Genomic DNA, 18,237 nt, shown 5'->3' with positions numbered 1-18,237 from the left:
ATATGTGTCTCCTCCAGCAATGTGCATGTTTGCTGTTGAACTATAATGACTTGTCTGTTGTTGTCAGCTGACACCTGAAAGCAAACAAGGCCTGAGAGAACAGTAACTAGGGAAACCAAGTGTGAGCATGTTCTTGGAAACCTTAGGTGGTAGTTTGTGGTTACAGCTCTAGGGTTACCAGCAGATGCACGGGTGAAAGATTTAACAGTTCCCAACAATAGATTACACGGGTAATAGCACACAAGGTTTACACAAAAACATCTTCTAAGGAAAACAGGTTTCTGAAAAGGCATCAGTAGACAGTAAATCTGTACTTTAGAGGATTGGTTCTGAAATTCATTTTGGGTTATAAACTTCCTAAAGCACTTTAGTCAATATAATATGTCCATTTAGAAACTGGGGAAGTTCTTGTTAAACCTAACCTGTTAACTTCCTCCAGTTCACCAACAACCCTCTTAGGTGTAGGGTTACACTGTATAGTTTTATTTAATTCAATCTTATTTATATAGCACCAAATCACAATCGCCTGATGATACTTTAGATTGTTCCTTCAGAACAAGCTGTGGGTGATGGGAGGAAGACATTCTAGTTTCAGAAACTAAAAGATATTACTTTTTAGATCTTACATATTCTGGCCTACTGGTAAATGACTTCTATCTGGGTAAAAGAAACTACCTCTACCACAAACAGGTTACTGGTGACCTGGTGGTTTTTAAGAAATTAATGTTTTGAGGAAAATTCCTTAGGAAAACATAATCCTTTGTTAATCTCCAGCCTCAGGTATTGCATTTATCCGGTTTTCTCAATAGTACCACCATACTCCCCTTTTCTTTCTCCTGTGTACATAGCTGAAAGCTCTGAACTGAGACCTACTGGAAAAGAAACGGTGATCTCAAATGTCAGCTGGCTTTGAGGAAAGCGTGTTGCAATGTTTTCCTTGGGGAATATGCTGCCTTTACATTGCAAATGAATCTTGACTAAAGTGGTGATGCAACGGTGAGCTGTAACAAAAGCCTATTCATTCACTCTGGGGAGGTATCCGTTATCATTCATTTGCAAGATTAGAAAACCCAGGCTGCCAATGTGTCACTTCAACATGACCAAACTTCTAATTTGAGCAGTATTTCATTAAAGAAGTAATGCTTGACACAGAAACTTTTTTTTAAATTAAAGAGTTATGAGTTAGAGCCATCCACAGATAAATGTTTCCATCATATTTAAATTTTTCATTCAGATCTGAACCACAAGGTACTGACTGCACAGACAGAACAGCAGATTTACCTTAAATCTAACATGAAAAATTAGGTGAGGTGACACAGTTATGGGCCAAATATTTCACTGTTGGTTACTTGTGTGTATAACAACAGCTTTAGTACCTTCTGTTTGTACAGTGGGTTTTCTTTTTTGTGTTCTGCACCCTCATTTGTTATTGAAGGAGCTGGTGTTTGCTTCTTCAGCTCCTCCAGTTACCACAACATTGCAGGCTGTTGCTTGGTGATGCTTGGCTATAAAGCAGCTTACTGCACTCGCATTTCACACACAATATCCCCAGCCACTCCTCTCAAGTGAACAAGGGACTCCTCAAAGCTCCAAAAATATGGTGAGAAGCCTTTCATTTTCTGTTTAAGTTCCTCTGTTGAACAGCTTCGGATGATTTCTGAGAGAAAAAAACCTCTCACAGGGACATTGAGTGTATAAAATGGAGTGTGATTTTTTATTTATTTATTTATTAGTTTATCTCTTTCTTGGAGTATTTATTCTTTCCAAATGCCTCCTGTATTTTTCTGCATCTTACTAAGTTTGGACCCCCTTTCAGTTTACTTCCTGTTTTATTTTGAAGGTTATATTCTGGTGTGGTTTTCTTTGTTTCCCATTCCTTTCTTTGTTCTTTTCTGATCTTTCTTAAATGTCTGATTAAATTCACCTCTTCCTTTTAGCCAATAAAAATAAGTTTAAAAAAAAAAAACTATTCTGAAACCAAAACTGATTCAAATGATATTTTTTTATTAACCAAGTAACTAAAATTAAATCCAAATGTATAGGAAATGTCTTTAGTTTTCTTCTTTAGTTTCAAATTTGGTCAAATGTGTCAACATATCAAGCACTGAAACTGGCATGTCTACATGACAGTATTCATGATGGTATGAGAGTGGTTTATTTTAATACGCTTTCTAAACTTCTTAAACCCCCACTACAATAAATGCCCCAGTTAATTTGTGAAAAAACTAAAACACTGAAACAAAAAATTTAAAAACAATAAAGACTAAACTGAAATGAGCAGGCCATTCTAAAGACTAACTGCAAATAAAGTGAATTGAAAACAAAAAAAGATGAAAACATAAATAAATAACAGTAAGTAGTGATAAATTTGTACATCTATAATAACTCTGATATATAGTCTGTGCATATGCCTTTGTCAGTTCATTTGAGATGTTTTTCCTGCCATTGTAGTACAGACCTTTGTGTTCTTTAAGTTACCAATAAAAAGTCCCCTTTTGATGCTACAAAATACAACAGAATTTCTGTCTGACATTGGGGTTGTTTTCTGTTGAATAATCTCCTCTGATTAGTGTATTAAAGCTGGAAAGAAAATCTGTGACAAAGACATTAAAATGTAGCTTTTACTTCAGATCTTTGTTTGACATTTGAACCACTTGTTCTTGCAGCGTGAGTGTATCTCTGTCCATGTTGGCCAAGCCGGTGCCCAGATAGGCAATGCATGCTGGGAGCTGTACTGCCTGGAGCACGGCATCCAGCCGGATGGTCAGATGCCCAGTGACAAGACCATTGGAGGAGGAGATGACTCCTTCAACACCTTCTTCAGTGAAACGGGAGCTGGAAAACATGTTCCCAGGGCTGTCTTTGTGGACCTGGAACCAACTGTCATTGGTAAGAATGCAGGAATAACTAGAGAGTGATAAATTAAGTGTCAAACCAAACCACCATTCCTAATCTTTGAGTATACTCTCAATGTCTTCCAAATACAGACGAAGTCCGTACAGGAACCTACCGCCAGCTCTTCCACCCCGAGCAGCTCATCACTGGAAAGGAAGATGCAGCCAACAACTACGCCCGAGGTCACTACACCATCGGGAAAGAGATCATTGACCTGGTTCTTGACAGAATTCGTAAACTGGTGAGTTTATCACTTGTAATGTCATGAGTTAAAATTTCCAGTGTAACTAGTAACAATAAAAAGATTTATTTTCTACCACCAGGCTGACCAGTGCACAGGGCTGCAGGGTTTCCTCATCTTCCACTCCTTTGGAGGAGGAACTGGCTCGGGTTTCACCTCTCTGCTCATGGAGCGTCTCTCTGTTGACTACGGCAAGAAGTCAAAGCTAGAATTCGCCATCTATCCAGCTCCTCAAGTGTCCACAGCTGTGGTGGAGCCCTACAACTCCATCCTGACCACCCACACCACCCTGGAGCACTCTGACTGTGCCTTCATGGTGGACAATGAGGCCATCTATGACATCTGCCGCAGGAACCTGGACATCGAGCGTCCCACCTACACCAACCTCAACAGGCTGATTGGTCAGATCGTCTCCTCCATCACCGCCTCCCTTCGCTTCGATGGAGCCTTGAACGTGGACCTGACAGAGTTCCAGACCAACTTGGTGCCCTACCCTCGCATCCACTTCCCTCTAGCCACCTATGCCCCTGTTATCTCAGCAGAGAAGGCCTATCACGAGCAGCTCTCTGTAGCTGAGATCACCAATGCCTGCTTCGAGCCGGCCAATCAGATGGTGAAGTGTGACCCTCGCCATGGGAAGTACATGGCCTGCTGCCTTCTGTACCGTGGTGATGTGGTACCCAAAGATGTGAATGCCGCCATTGCCACCATCAAGACGAAACGCACCATTCAGTTTGTGGACTGGTGTCCTACAGGTTTCAAGGTGGGCATCAACTACCAGCCCCCCACCGTGGTTCCTGGAGGAGACCTGGCCAAAGTGCAGAGAGCCGTGTGCATGCTGAGCAACACCACTGCCATCGCAGAGGCCTGGGCTCGACTCGACCACAAGTTCGATCTGATGTACGCCAAGAGGGCCTTCGTCCACTGGTATGTGGGAGAGGGAATGGAGGAGGGAGAGTTCTCAGAGGCCAGAGAGGACATGGCTGCCCTGGAGAAGGATTATGAGGAGGTGGGAACTGACAGCATCGGCGATGAAGGAGAGGAAGAGGGGGAGGAGTTTTAAAGCTAAATTAATCAATGAGATCAAGTCTAAGTTTCTTTCAAACAAACTGAGCTGCACATTCCTGTAGGTTTTAGACAATAATCTGACAAAAGCTTTGTTTGTAGCACAGTAAAGCCTTTTGTTGCTCCTTCAGTTCTGTGAAATTAAAACTACTACCTATAAGCCTTTCAAAGTTGGCAAGCACCTCGACATTTGCATTGTTGTATAATATTCTTAGACCCTAGTTTCCACTCTACAATCCTCTGTTTGCAGTGACAAGATATCATGTTTACCGTGTGTCTTTTTCTTGAGACATTAAACTGACAAGTCTTTGTCTAATCATGCTGCACAACTCAAGCTTTATTTGCCCTTCCTGAATAGCCTGAATATCTAAATCTTACGCATCAAAAAAACAACGACCCAGGATTAGACCTGCTTTCCCTGTAGTGTTTGCTCTTCATCCATAAAGAATAAATGTGAGGTAATCACTTGTTGCAGTTTATTTATTCATATGTTTTGGAACAAATATGTCATTATGTTGTCTTAAGGAGGTTTTCTTTGTCATTATTTGAAAGGGAAGCTGAACGAAAGAATGCATGTTTGCGAGCTTTTTACATTTTATATGACATATCTCAGAAATAAGTTTAAAAACCCTTAAATGACTGCAATTAAAAATAGTATAAAAATATATTTTTTTTAATCGCTAAAATTAACAACGGGATGTGAAGAAACAACCACTTAGAATTCACGTCCTAGTTGTGTTCATTTTGGTGAGGAGATATTAAGTGAGTGTTTCAGTGTAACCTTTGTTTTACAAGGTAATTCATGAACAACACGTCCTGAGTTGAAATGGCAGCCTGGCAAAAGACAAAGGTTATTGGGAAAAAGGGGGTAAGAATCAAAGGAAAAAAGTAAACACTTTTTAAAAGCATTTTTTTAAAGTTAAAAGTGTCTAGGTATAAGACACACTTGTATGAATGTGTTTGTGGGTGAAGCTTATAGCAGAAAAGCACTTTGAGTGCTCAAAGTAGATACCAGAGAATGTCTCATAACACCCACTTTACCTGGTGGTAAAAGTTTTAATCAAATTCTTTAGAGGGTAATTACAACAAAAGTTAAAAAGTCACAGTTATATGTCATCACTACAATAACGTCAGTTCAACTTTCTTTGTTTTCCCTAAAGAAAAAAAATCAAGAGTTAATGCACCTTAATTTCAGTTTTTCAAATTATTTAAAGTATTTTTCATCTGGCTCTCTGAGCCCAACTAATATTTAAAACTTTATTTCAAAGCCTGATGGACAATTATTGTAGGCAACGGTGGCTTTTAATTCACCTTTTATCCAGACTATCTTTTTTGTTTCTGTCTTAACACGAAATGTGAAGACACGTTTAGAGCTGAAAAGACGACATACTGAAAGACGAGATACAAAATCGGACCGTATGTGAATGCAGCACTACCCAACGTTCGTTCCCGCCAACAGGAAATTCAAACCTTCGGTTTGGCTACGCCCCCTCAAAAAGTATAAATAAGACCGGCTGCTCTTCCGCTCTTCAGTCCTGCCTTCACCAACCGATTCTTCAACGTCGGGTCGAAGGAGAAAACAGCACAAAAATGGTAAGCTTAGTAAACGTTTGTCGGTTTTTTTTTAAAATAACGTTGCTTGCTTTCTTTTTAAGTCACATAATGACGGGTGTTACAATAAACGCAAGGTTTTTGTTAAAAAAAATAAATGATTAAAAAAAACTGCCAAGCGCTATGGACTAATTTATTTAAATCTTAAAATATAGCTCTAAGTAAAAGTATTTTGAATATATTTTTTTTAAAAATTCTGTTTTGTGTACGCATGTGCGCACTTAACATTATGTGACGTGGAAGCAGGCCAAACTGCTGGCGCAGTTAAAACTAAAGAGACAAAAAAAAGAGTGCAGATCAAACCCCACGAGTTCGTAATAAAAAAGACGTTTTAAAGAAATAGAAATGGCCTGTAACGGTCGTGTGCACACGTGTCATGTCTTTCTGTAAGCGGTCGTGCTGAAACTGAAACTTCTGGGGTTTTTTTTTTTTTTAACTGGCGCCATTAGATAACGCCCTGTCCGTGAACGTTACACAGAGGTGGGGATCAGAGTGGGGGCAGGGAGCAGAGCTGCTTCCGCTCTGAATGGATTTTTTTTTTTTTTTTTCAAAACTCCTCTGCCCGCAGGGTGATTTTTAGTGATCTGCTGTTTTTGGGAGGGGTCACCCTGCCATGTTGGAGCTCATCAGGCATGCGGAAAGCCCTACCTAAGGGTAAAACTGCTGCTCGGATGTTCCGGTGTTGTGCCAAAAAGTGATTGTCTGCCAAAAACTGATTTCCAGTGTTTCTGTGTATTTTTTATGTGTAATATCTTTACGTATGTTCGTAAATAGACTTCGGTGAACAGGGGATACAAAGGGGTTGCATAAAGAATTAAAAAATTATCTGTTTTTTTAAGTATCTTTACAACTTGTACTTACATTATAGCCAATCCGGTCCTTTATCCCCATTTAAAATATTTTTACAGAACTATTGTAATATTTGCTGCCATTTCTGCTGTCCTGTTGGGCAACTTACTCTTACAAAATACATTTTTAATGTTAATGAGATTTTTTTTTTTTTTTTTTTTACTGCATAAATAAAGGTTATATAAAAGTCGCTGCCAAAAACTGATTGCGGCTTGTATCTTGTTACATGAATGTTGTTTGTGGCTCAAGATGACTTTGTCAAGGGATGCATTTGACATATGTTTAACATATTATAGCCCAACAAGTTACTTATAGCACTTTAAATATGAGCAATTGCGTTTTGGCAAATACCGGAAATCAGTTTTTGGCAGACAATCACTTTTTGGCACAACACCGGCATGTCCTGACACTGCACTGAAGTTAATCTTTTTTCCTTTCACACTCTACAATTGAATGTGTCTTGTTTCCAAAAATCTTACAAATGAAATTACTAAGTCTTCTGAATTAAACATTTTTAAATAAATGTTAATGTTTTATGTCATTAAACATTCAGACACTTATCTCTAACCACCTACACCACTTTGTTTTTCATTTCAGAATTATTATTTTTTGATCGTACTTTAACCCACGAGTTTACTCACTATATAGAGGGTAATATTCTCAACGCCTTTGTTACTTGCTTTAATAAAGAACCTAAACCTTCAATAAGACTAATGGGAGGTTAGTTTTTTAAATCGGGTCTAGATACTTACAGAAACTTTAAAGTTCAGTCAAATTGATTAGTACAATTAGTTACACCGTTGTTAGTATCACATTCAACTCTCTTTTTGCTTCTGAGGGTTCTTGATTAAAAAGACTTTGAGAAACAACCACACGAAGGATGGAAATGGACATAACCAGGAAACCACTTTAATCTGGATTCCAACAGCTCATTTCCAAATATAGGAAAATAAAACTGTCGGTTCACCTTTTTAGACTTTCTGTTGGATTAAAATCTTTCAGTGTTTGGAAATGGTGCAAATATTTACAAAGCCCTGTTGTTCACGAGAACATGCAAGTTTATTACTACCTTAAAAAGCTTTGACCTTCCTCAAAAGTAAAATAATCTGGACTGTAATTAGAGTAATAGTATACTTTTCCTGTTTATGATCTGCTGTGTATTTGCTAACCAAGATCAAAATATTAAAACTGATATGGTGCCCTATTAACCAGGGTTTTTCATGCACTCACCCAAATGCAAATAACCAGTTTTGGCAACAAGGTTACTTATTCAAACATACATGACAGTCATAAATATTTGATCATTTATAGACTGCCTTAAAATGCAGTTCTGTGATAAACATTGTAAATGCAAAGCAAGAGCTAGGCTAACTCATCTTTTCCTCTGCTCTTCCACAGCGTGAGTGTATTTCAATGCACGTCGGCCAGGCCGGAGCCCAAATGGGCAATGCATGCTGGGAGCTGTACTGCCTGGAGCATGGCATCCAGCCGGACGGTCAAATGCCCAGTGACAAAACTATCGGAGGAGGCGACGACTCCTTCAACACCTTCTTCAGTGAGACTGGCGCTGGCAAACATGTTCCCAGAGCAATCTTTGTGGACTTGGAGCCGACAGTCATTGGTAAATATTTCTAAATGTGCAGCTTGGTCCCTTATTTTAAAACCAGTTGTGTATGAGAAAGTTTAAATTAATGTTGAAGTTCCCCACAAATGACTACAGATGAGCAAAAAGTCAGTAAGGTACACATCATTCTCCAGTATATTTGCAACTTCACCAGATAACAAGAGATCGATCCCCTTTCTGTGCCATTTTCTTCAATCTGCTTTGATCCTTTCCCTGCTGATACCAACACTGCTGGCTCTGAGCTCTGGATTACATTAGCCACTTTACTTTTGTTGCCGTCATTAGGAACATTTTTGTCATGTTCTCTGACTTCGTATCACTCAATCAGTGGAACAGCCTCTTGATGTTTATCGAAGTTTCCCCTAACTGTCAAATTCATATTTGGTCAGACAGGTTTTACTACAAAAATCTGGCTTTCTTCTGACTAATGCTACCAATCTTCCATTTGCTATTTATTCGTGATGTCATTTCCATTTTGTTAAACTCCTGCACAGTTGGTGTGGAGCACTCATAATTTTGTTGTACATGTACCATGACAATAAAGGGCTATTCTAATAGAATAGAACAGAATAGCTAGTTGGCTGCTCACTGTTGGTGCTAGCAGCACAAGTGAGGCACTTGAAAGCAAAACTAAGACCCACATGCTTTGGTTTTAGCCTTCACATAGGAATTGGTCCAAAGGCTCTTGGAGGCAGTTGCAAAAGTCAGAGTTTTTCATTTTTAAGTTGGGTTGCCATCCATTATGACTTGGGCAATAAAAGTGAGTGTTGACTCACAATTTTTTCAAATTAAATAAATGTGGTCGAGTTACTTTAAGTTTTTTGTAGGAAGCCACTTCATAACCCCTCAGTAAATGGTCTAAAATAGGCTTAAATATAGCTTCATTCTGAATAAATGATTTTACTCATAGCATAAATTTTTGCAGCTTTGGACACAAATATAAGAAAGGCGCCCAGTGTTTCATGATGAAGTGGAGCCACCACTAAAGGTCTATTTGTTTGTTCCTCAGATGAAGTCCGTACAGGAACCTACCGCCAGCTTTTCCACCCCGAGCAGCTCATCACTGGAAAGGAAGACGCAGCCAACAATTACGCCCGAGGTCACTACACAGTGGGTAAAGAGATCATTGACCTGGTTCTTGACAGGACTCGCAAACTGGTGAGCACAAATCTTTGGAACAAGTTAAAGCTGGTGCTTTTAATAAGACTTGAGGGTTAACGTTTCAGACACTTTTATTTTCCAGGCTGACCAGTGCACAGGGCTGCAGGGTTTCCTCATCTTCCACTCCTTTGGAGGAGGAACCGGCTCCGGTTTCACCTCTCTGCTCATGGAGCGTCTCTCTGTTGACTACGGCAAGAAGTCAAAGTTGGAGTTTGCAGTTTACCCAGCTCCACAAGTGTCCACAGCCGTGGTGGAGCCCTACAACTCCATCCTGACCACCCACACCACCCTGGAGCACTCTGACTGTGCCTTCATGGTGGACAATGAGGCCATCTATGACATCTGCCGCAGGAACCTGGACATCGAGCGTCCCACCTACACCAACCTCAACAGGCTGATTGGTCAGATCGTCTCCTCCATCACCGCCTCCCTTCGCTTCGATGGAGCCTTGAACGTGGACCTGACAGAGTTCCAGACCAACTTGGTGCCCTACCCTCGCATCCACTTCCCTCTGGCCACCTATGCCCCTGTTATCTCAGCAGAGAAGGCCTATCACGAGCAGCTCTCTGTGGCTGATATCACCAATGCCTGCTTTGAGCCGGCCAATCAGATGGTGAAGTGTGACCCTCGCCATGGAAAGTACATGGCCTGCTGCCTCCTGTACCGTGGTGATGTAGTACCCAAAGATGTCAATTCAGCCATTGCCACCATCAAGACAAAACGCACCATTCAGTTTGTGGACTGGTGTCCTACAGGCTTCAAGGTGGGCATCAACTACCAGCCCCCCACCGTGGTTCCTGGAGGAGACCTGGCCAAGGTGCAGAGAGCCGTGTGCATGCTGAGCAACACCACCGCCATCGCAGAGGCCTGGGCTCGACTCGACCACAAGTTCGATCTGATGTACGCCAAGAGGGCCTTCGTCCACTGGTATGTGGGAGAGGGAATGGAGGAGGGAGAGTTCTCAGAGGCCAGAGAGGACATGGCTGCCCTGGAGAAGGATTATGAGGAGGTGGGAACCGACAGTGTTGGAGAGGAGGACGAAGGCGAGGAGTACTAGGCTTCTGGAAGGTCCATTTGCTGATTGCTGTAGTTCAGTGTTTACAAAGCAATATTGGACTTGTATCTTTCTGCAGTTCTGCACATTCCAGCCAGCAATGCATTTATTCCAAATAAAACCACAATAAAGTTATACTTTGTCTGTGTTTACTTTGGGTCGGAATGAATGCAATCTCTCAAGTTGTAATGTGTACATTCTATGAAACATGAAGTTCAGAGAATTAGAGTTTAAGTTTTGTGTGAATTATTTTAGTTATTTATTTTGTTTTGTTAAATGTAATCAAAGTAAATGCTTGGAAATGAGTGACTCAAACCTGGTTAGCTGGAAGAAAACTTGCAGAAAAATTAATTTAAACATTTGTAGCTCCAGCTAATCAAATTGAAGAGTCTATAAAAAGCTATTAAAACATGTGAAGAGATCTAAATTTAAAGGATTAAAATGGTGCAAGTATAGCTAAGTGGTATGCATGGATGTAGTTCTACAAAACCGCAATAAAGAACTGGCTGTCGCGAAGCCTCAGACAAAGTCAGAACTCGCATGAAGTATTTGCAGCACTTACACACGAAAAGATTTATTTAAGGTCTTACAGATACAAAATAGCTTTTATTTTTTTCTCTTAGAATAGTTTCTTTTTTTTAAGATTTTCTTTTATCTTGCGTGAGGCAACAAACAATATTCAGAGACACAAAACAATCCAAATTGCACAAAGGATGTTAGTCGTGTGAGGAGAGGAAATTAAATGTCAGTCTTCACACTGCATTACAACACTTTTAGAGCATTCAGATGCTTTCAAATACATGTAGACGTAAATATGCATTTTAAATTTAGCTTATTCCTTGAGGCAAAAGTCAATTCATTTCAACAGCTACAACACTTTCAGATTGGATTTCAACAGGTAACAATCAGATTTAAAACTGAAAACCACTTTCAATAGCCACATGATCCAGGTTTAATTTTCATTACTTCTTTCTCCTGAAGGTCCCTGGACACACCCGTGTCAACTATCGAAACAGATTAACTCCTTGCTAAAATCTTCAGTCTCTGTGACTCCTATTAATGCTGTCGTTTGTCAGTAGACAGAAAGAGAAAGGTAGGTTACAAGTCAAGCGCGTGGGTCAAGTCGTTGGGGTCCGTTCATCAGAGCCCTGCTCGATACTGGTTTCACTGGGGCAGAGCTTTGAGAATGGCATTCACCTCCTCAGCAACTGCAGTCAGTGCAAACTCAAACTGGTCCTGGAAAAGAGAAAAGGCCAATTTTCCATTGGTACTCCCCGAAGTTAAAGGAACTTAGCGTAAAGTAGAAAATACTGGAAGCTAAGAAATGCTCAAGTCTGTCTGCAAAAGTATTGTACTCTTATATGCATTTAATGTAAGACTGAAAGACATATCACTGAACACAAAGACTAGTAGCAAAACATCCCATCAAAAGTTTTTGCAACAATAACTGCCCACATTTGAATGAAGTGTGTGGTTAAAACTAGTCCACCAATCAGAGAAAGAACAAAGACATATTTGGACCTAATTGTTCAATTAGAATCATCAAAATGATTTGATGTGACTAACTGATATTACCTTGCCTGATATTACCTTTTATAGAGCTATGATTTTGCTCTATAAAAACCAAGTTAAAATATTAAAACTCCTTCCAACACTAGTTTCAATTAATGTTGGAAACCAGAATAAAACTGAAACCAATTAAAACTAGAAACCTAAATCTAGTTTAAAGTCATGAAGCAGTCTAAAACCAGCTAAAAACTAAACAAAGTCAAAGCTATGCCATAAACCAGTCTAAAACCAGTTAAAATAATGTAGTCACCAAATTCAGATAAAGCTTCTTTTTTTAAACTAGTTTAAGACAGATTTTTTCTTTATTTCTTATTATTCTTCAGAAAAACAAAAAAATGAACCGCAAGTAAATGAAAAGAGAGAAGAGAAACTCACCTTGGTGCGGACCATCCCAGGCCTCTGATCTCGGACATGCTCCAGTGTAGCAGCGATGTCTATCTCTTTCACGCCTGCAAAAAGAGATAGACTGGTTAAACTTTTATTACAAGATTGTTTTTTGTAAGGACTGAGGAAAAGGGCAGACAGACTTTACATACTCTAGAATTATATTACTACAGATGCTGTTGACAGTGATCTGATGGCTTTAAACTACAATGTCCTGAAGATGGAATACAAAAAGAAAATCTTAGATACTACAACCCAGCAGTTCTAGATCCCCAAGAATTCTAGATAATAATACCACAAGTGTTCATCTGTGAAGGCTCTCAGTCTTCCAGGTCATCGTAGTCTAAGGAGCTTGGAAAGAAAAGTGTCTGGACTTCTTTAAGTTTTCTTGAACTTAAAGAAAACTTAATAAAGCCTCTCATCCGAGAAACTTCTTTAGTTCTAAGCGCAATTGGTGGACAGTCCCGGATTTTAAGCCCCCCTACTGATCCTCTACCTAATCACATGAGCCAAGGTGTGAAAATGGGTGTGGGTTCCAATCAGCCAAGGTTTCGGGTGAACCCATAGTAAAACCTAGCCCAACCCTATCGTGATTTATTGAGGTCAAATGGCCCAGGATGTGAGTGGGCGTTAAGGCGTCTGGGAAGGGATCTCATAACTGAATTTTAGATAGCAGACAGTTGGTGTCGTAAAGCCCCGCTCTCTGTTCAAAGATGGTCATTCACAGTGGACATAGATGGCTTATATATAAGTGTTCCAGATACGGGAGCCCAAGAGTTCTTAGACTATAAATGTGGACAACCCAGTAAAAGACAGAGTTCTCCAATTAGAGATTATGAACTGTATTAAAAATGATCAAGGGGAGTTTAAGTTTTGCGCTAATTTGGTTTGCATTCGTTTGTCTACACTCGTGGAACGGCTTAATTTCCTTTTCTTTCAAAAAGGATGGTCAGTGTATACTCTGCTCAAGGAGATAACAAAGGAATCATCTTTCTTTGGGTCACTTACCTCAGTTAGGCCCCAGTTGCACAGGCCTAGAGATCAATTTATGACTCCCTGAAAAACACTGGTTGGTAGGGGAAAATGTATATTCCCTTTCTAGCTGGAGAGTGGTTGTTGGAGGCAGTTGCCAGGTGAAATCACTCTGCAACACAACCCTCTTTGAGACTGATTTAATTATAAGCAGACTGCTGGGGGGCAAAGTGAAAGTTTTGCCTTTTCACACGTTTTAACTCCAGTGATAAGGCACGACTACTTTAAAGGCAAACAAACATGTTTCCAGTTTGTGTCTCACTTATTCTTTTGTAAGAAAGACTTTAACAAACTACAGGGGACTGCTACAGTCTACTAGTGATCCCTGCAAAGCAAATGCAAGGAGTGTTTTATTCCAGCAACCAGTGTCTAGCACTTCATGACTGTAGCTTTAGAAAATCTATGGGAAAATTTTGTAACATCAACGAAAAAGATTTACTGCTTACAGACAATGACTATGCAGAGAGCCATAGGAAATTTTTTTAGACTAGATCACCAAACCTTTGCAGCAGTTTTATCACATTTGATTGGTAATTCTGCAAATGCAGTTTTTATGTTGTAGTGGTCATTGACATAAACAGCTCTCTCTCCATTTGTATAGATCAGGGCTTTAAAATAACTGCCTGGACGTGTTACACACTACATTCTCATGGAACAAAAACCCACGTGCAGTCATAAATATAAGTGTTTACCTTTAGCCATGCGATTCAGAACCATATCAATCAGTATGTAAGTCCCGGTCCGTCCTGTACCATCACTGTAAGCAAAGAAGAACAAAGGTAAATATTAGACACCACAAAATAAATATGAGAATTTCTTCAATTTACTCAGATAACATCAAACAAAACATCAAACTAGCACCATTCTAGCTTACTGACTACTGTCTACTTAATTAAAGACTAACTACAGATGATAATAAACTCTTTAAAAAGTACTAAAACTAATTGTTTATACTACAGAAGTTCCATGAAAGTTGGTCAAGTGTATACATATGTCACACCGTTTGTGGTATTCAGGGGCAGATTTTAGCAAATATTTACATATCTTGGCATTTGTGTAGTACCTGCAGTGCACGATGATGGGGCAGGATCGTCCTCTGTAGCACTTATTCACCTTCCTGAGGAGAGAGATCATATAGGGAAGTGGGGAAGGAAAGGTTAATAGGATGTAGCAAATGGCCTTTGGTACATGGGGTGCAGGTGGTTATGATTGTGTGGCACACCCAAAATGCATGGCCACTTTTGTGTTAATCATTTAATTTAATTTATTTAATTTGTTTATCAGTTATTTTCTGTGGCTATTAATATCCAAAATGACTTTGACAACATGACCAACCTAACCAGTGCATTATTTTGTCACATAAACTGTATAGAAGGTACAAAGAAATGGAGCAACACCCCAGGCGGAACTATTATTCCAAGACAGGTGCAACCCGGTTGCTTTAGGGGGATGGACTTCCGCCCACGAGTCAGATGCAATCTGAGAGGCAAACCGAGTGCACTGTCTTCATTGCTCCTGAACTTTACCTGTGTTTGCAGGGATTTCTTCTTTGTTATTGTGGCACCATTCCTGGGGCCCGTAACAAATTGAATTGTGGGGGCTCGTCCGGGATCCACTTCCTGTTGAGTCTTCTAAGGAAGAGGGTCCAGAGATACTAGAACCAGAAAGTCAACGTGAGATGGCATCGCTGTAGCCGAGACGACAGCTGGTGGGTGTCCACAAAGAGAAGTCAAGATCTGTACGAGGGTCTTCACTCCACCAACGGAACTGCACCTCTGTGTCTCATTAGTCGAAGCTCATCATGGCAGCAGCGCGCAAGGAGCTGGTTTGGAGCATCAAAAAGAACTTGTATAAGCTTTCAGGTGCAGAAGCCTATCAGCTCGCAAGGGACCTGGTCACAGACAGCCAGAGTAGTGAATTAGAGTCCACTGATGAAGAAGGTTGTGTGGATTGCATTATCAACTATATGCAGTCAGATGCTTTGTTAAATTCTGAGGATGAGGGAATGAGTCAGTTGCTGGTGCTAAATGATCTTGTATGCAGTATGGTTGAAAATCGTGGCCTATTGAACACTGCTAATGGGGTGGCGCAGCCACTGGAGTCACCAGTTGTTAGTGCTAAGACAGTCGAGCGCACTACAGTGACACATGCTACCTTAGGCCAGTTACCACCAGTTACTAACACTCAACAGCATACCACCCCCTTACTTCTCATCCCCAGAGAGCCTACAACATCACAGCAGACTGACTTTGGTGCACAGGCTCGCACCACCAATCTGAGTCCAACCCAGCCTAGAATCATAAATGATGAGCGGGGTGGAGAGCCACAGCATTTTAGAAATGCAAGTAACACACATCCTAGTGGGGCACACAGTATAGGTGACCCAGTAACACATGCAGCAATACCTCACCCCTCATCACATGTAACCACTGAGAGAATGGTTTCCTTAAAGGACCTCTCTTACCTCCAACGGAGGGAATTTAAGGTACATGGTGGCCAGATTGGGGACCACAATGCTGACATAACTTATAGCAGCATGTGTAAACAGATAGATGAAGGCATTAGAGAGGGTTTCACAGAGACTGAGGTTATCCGGGGTGTACTGAGAATTGTAAAGCCAGGTGTCTTCAAGGATATGCTCATCAACAAAGATGAAATCACTGTGAATGAACTCAAGGGCTTTCTCAGATCACACCTGGGTGAAAAGGCCAGCACTGAATTGTTCCAAGAGCTTATGTGTGCAAGACAGAGTGAACAAGAAACCCCACAACAGTTCTTGTACCGCATGATTGGACTCAAACAGAAGATCCTGTTCCAATCAAAACAGGTCAGTACAGACATTCGTTATGAACCCAAAACTATTCAGGAAGTCTTTCTTCACAGTATCTACCAAGGCCTGGGCACAAAACATACTGACATCAGACAGCAACTAAGGCCACTCCTTTCAAACAGCAACGTCACTGATGAGGAGATTCTCAGACAGGTTATGAAGATGATTAGCGATGAAAATGAACACCAGCGTAGGTTAGGTCATGCCCCCCGTCAAAAAACAACACATACACATAGTGTCCAGGTGGAAGGAGGAGATGTGAGTGCAAACAGTGGGGATAATGATGCGATCCAACAGCTTAGTGCACAAGTAGAGGCTTTGACTAACATGGTTGCGACTTTAATGGGCCAACAAGCGGCAGCTATTCATACAACCCAATCAAAGACTGCACCTTTCCAAACGCCAGGCCAGGACCAATTCCATGGCACCCAACCTCTTGTTAACCAGGCACTCACTCCTCCACCAAGTCAACCTTCAGCTGCAAGGAGAGGTAAAATACCCAGCTGCACCAAATGTATGCAGCAAGGCTCAGAAAACTGTAATCACTGCTTTGTGTGTGGGGATGCCGGGCATAGGGCAATTGGCTGTTTAAAACGAACCAACCAGCCGGGAAACGGGAGCCGGTCTCTGTTGAGGGACAGACAGAGACCATCCCAAATCCCCAGTCCCACTCAGTAATGCCCACTAGCAAACTGAGACGTCTGAAGGGAAAGGGAAAAAAACGCTGCAAAGAAAGCCAGCCCTCCCCACCGAAAAGCCAAGCAGTTACTGACAGTACAGCCCGAACAGTGCCATTGATTGGTAAAAGGAGCCTACTAAATTGTTTTGTCAACGGCTATGCTGTGACAGTACTATTTGATACTGGCTCACAAGTGAGCATCATTGATAGATCCTGGAAGGAGACGTTCATTCCCCAATATGCAGTGAGGCCCTTACAAGAACTTCTTGATCCTGGGGAAAGCCTTGACCTGTGTGCAGCAAATGGACAGCCAATCCCATATGATGGGTGGGTGGAGCTAACAGTTAATCTCCCGGGGAACACCGATCCCAACCTTACAATGGAAGTACCCTTCCTAATCAGCCAGCTCCCCCTCCCCCAGCCACTACTGGGAGCCAATGTCCTCCAAGGGATGATTAATAGTCATAAGTGTGATGCAGATGCACACACTATGATCCTCAGCCTTCTCCGCAAAGCCCTAGGAGTGGAGGAAGAACAGGCAAGAGCCATGGTCAACTTTATCAATCTGCAGAAAGAGTCAAACCACAGTATAACCACCATTAGGGTAGGGAAGGAAAATGTTTATGTTCCACCTGGTAAAACGGTAAATGTGCGATGTAAAGTACCATCTACCTTTGACATTTCCAACCCTGTTGTCCTGTATGAGCCACTAGAGGATAGCGCCACGCTAGAGCAGCTGAGTGTGGGGGAAGGATTGTTGGAAATCAGTAACACCAAACAACCATTTGTTAGAGTGCCAATTTCCAACCACACAAACCAAGTAATCACTCTGCCAAAGAGTTCCCAACTTGGCTCCATCCAACATGTTGCCAAAGTTCTGGAGCCAGGCGAACAGGACGTTGGAGATGGGGGTCCAACACAAGCTTGTGTATTGAAGGCTGAAGTTAATGTGGCCTCTCCTGGTACTCCCCCTGCTGACCTGTGGCGACCACCGGTTGACCTCAGTCACCTTAGTTCAGAACAGCAGAGAATAGTCGAGAAAATGTTGAATGAGGAATCAGCTGCTTTTGCACGGGACGGCAGTGACATTGGATGTATACCCTCTCTCCAAATGTCAGTTAGACTCAAAGATGACACCCCAGTCCAAAAGGCTTATGCGTCAGTCCCAAAGCCATTGTACAGGGAGGTTAAAGAATATATACAGGAGCTGCTTGTGAAGGGGTGGATTGTAAAATCACACTCG

The 18,237-nt window shown here is 41.2% G+C and overlaps 3 protein-coding genes across 7 annotated transcripts in view; 2 read left to right on the top strand and 1 right to left on the bottom strand.

Annotated features, from left to right (window-relative positions):
* The first annotated feature begins 1,456 nt into the window (after nucleotides 1–1,456).
* Nucleotides 1,457–4,624, top strand: LOC308394440 (tubulin alpha-1A chain-like). The gene is made up of 4 exons (XM_080878787.1): nucleotides 1,457–1,600; nucleotides 2,667–2,889; nucleotides 2,988–3,136; nucleotides 3,219–4,624. The coding sequence occupies exons 1-4, from the start codon at nucleotides 1,598–1,600 to the stop codon at nucleotides 4,197–4,199; spliced, it is 1,356 nt and encodes a 451-aa protein (XP_080734913.1). The 5' UTR covers nucleotides 1,457–1,597; the 3' UTR covers nucleotides 4,200–4,624.
* A 1,062-nt stretch (nucleotides 4,625–5,686) lies between these two features.
* On the top strand, nucleotides 5,687–10,635 carry LOC308393389 (tubulin alpha chain-like). Its single transcript, XM_080877109.1, has 4 exons — nucleotides 5,687–5,794; nucleotides 8,060–8,282; nucleotides 9,295–9,443; nucleotides 9,529–10,635. The coding sequence occupies exons 1-4, from the start codon at nucleotides 5,792–5,794 to the stop codon at nucleotides 10,501–10,503; spliced, it is 1,350 nt and encodes a 449-aa protein (XP_080733235.1). The 5' UTR covers nucleotides 5,687–5,791; the 3' UTR covers nucleotides 10,504–10,635.
* Nucleotides 10,636–11,058: 423 nt separating this feature from the next.
* ptprnb (protein tyrosine phosphatase receptor type Nb) overlaps nucleotides 11,059–18,237 on the bottom strand; it is an 85,298-nt gene continuing 78,119 nt past the window's right edge. For all 5 annotated transcript variants that reach the window (XM_080877353.1, XM_080877354.1, XM_080877350.1 and 2 more), the window contains 4 exons: nucleotides 14,549–14,602; nucleotides 14,178–14,242; nucleotides 12,445–12,518; nucleotides 11,059–11,736 (listed from right to left, as the gene is read on the bottom strand). In XM_080877353.1, the coding sequence (XP_080733479.1) occupies nucleotides 11,665–11,736; nucleotides 12,445–12,518; nucleotides 14,178–14,242; nucleotides 14,549–14,602 (265 nt within the window). In that variant the 3' untranslated portion in view covers nucleotides 11,059–11,664. The remainder of the gene's footprint in view (nucleotides 11,737–12,444; nucleotides 12,519–14,177; nucleotides 14,243–14,548; nucleotides 14,603–18,237) is intronic.

The sequence above is a fragment of the Rhamphochromis sp. 'chilingali' genome, assembly GCF_963969265.1.
Source record: "Rhamphochromis sp. 'chilingali' genome assembly, chromosome: 3".
Classification (NCBI taxonomy): domain Eukaryota; kingdom Metazoa; phylum Chordata; class Actinopteri; order Cichliformes; family Cichlidae; genus Rhamphochromis; species Rhamphochromis sp. 'chilingali'.
This window is presented reverse-complemented; position numbering and strand designations above follow the sequence as displayed.

What these genes read in the sequence shown, in the direction of transcription:
- LOC308394440 (XM_080878787.1), top strand. An exon ending in CCTGGAACCAACTGTCATTG is followed by an intron (nt 2,890 to 2,987) that starts GTAAGAATGCAG and finishes TTCCAAATACAG; the next exon opens with ACGAAGTCCGTACAGGAACC. An exon ending in TTGACAGAATTCGTAAACTG is followed by an intron (nt 3,137 to 3,218) that starts GTGAGTTTATCA and finishes TTCTACCACCAG; the next exon opens with GCTGACCAGTGCACAGGGCT.
- LOC308393389 (XM_080877109.1), top strand. An exon ending in CTTGGAGCCGACAGTCATTG is followed by an intron (nt 8,283 to 9,294) that starts GTAAATATTTCT and finishes TTTGTTCCTCAG; the next exon opens with ATGAAGTCCGTACAGGAACC. An exon ending in TTGACAGGACTCGCAAACTG is followed by an intron (nt 9,444 to 9,528) that starts GTGAGCACAAAT and finishes TTTATTTTCCAG; the next exon opens with GCTGACCAGTGCACAGGGCT.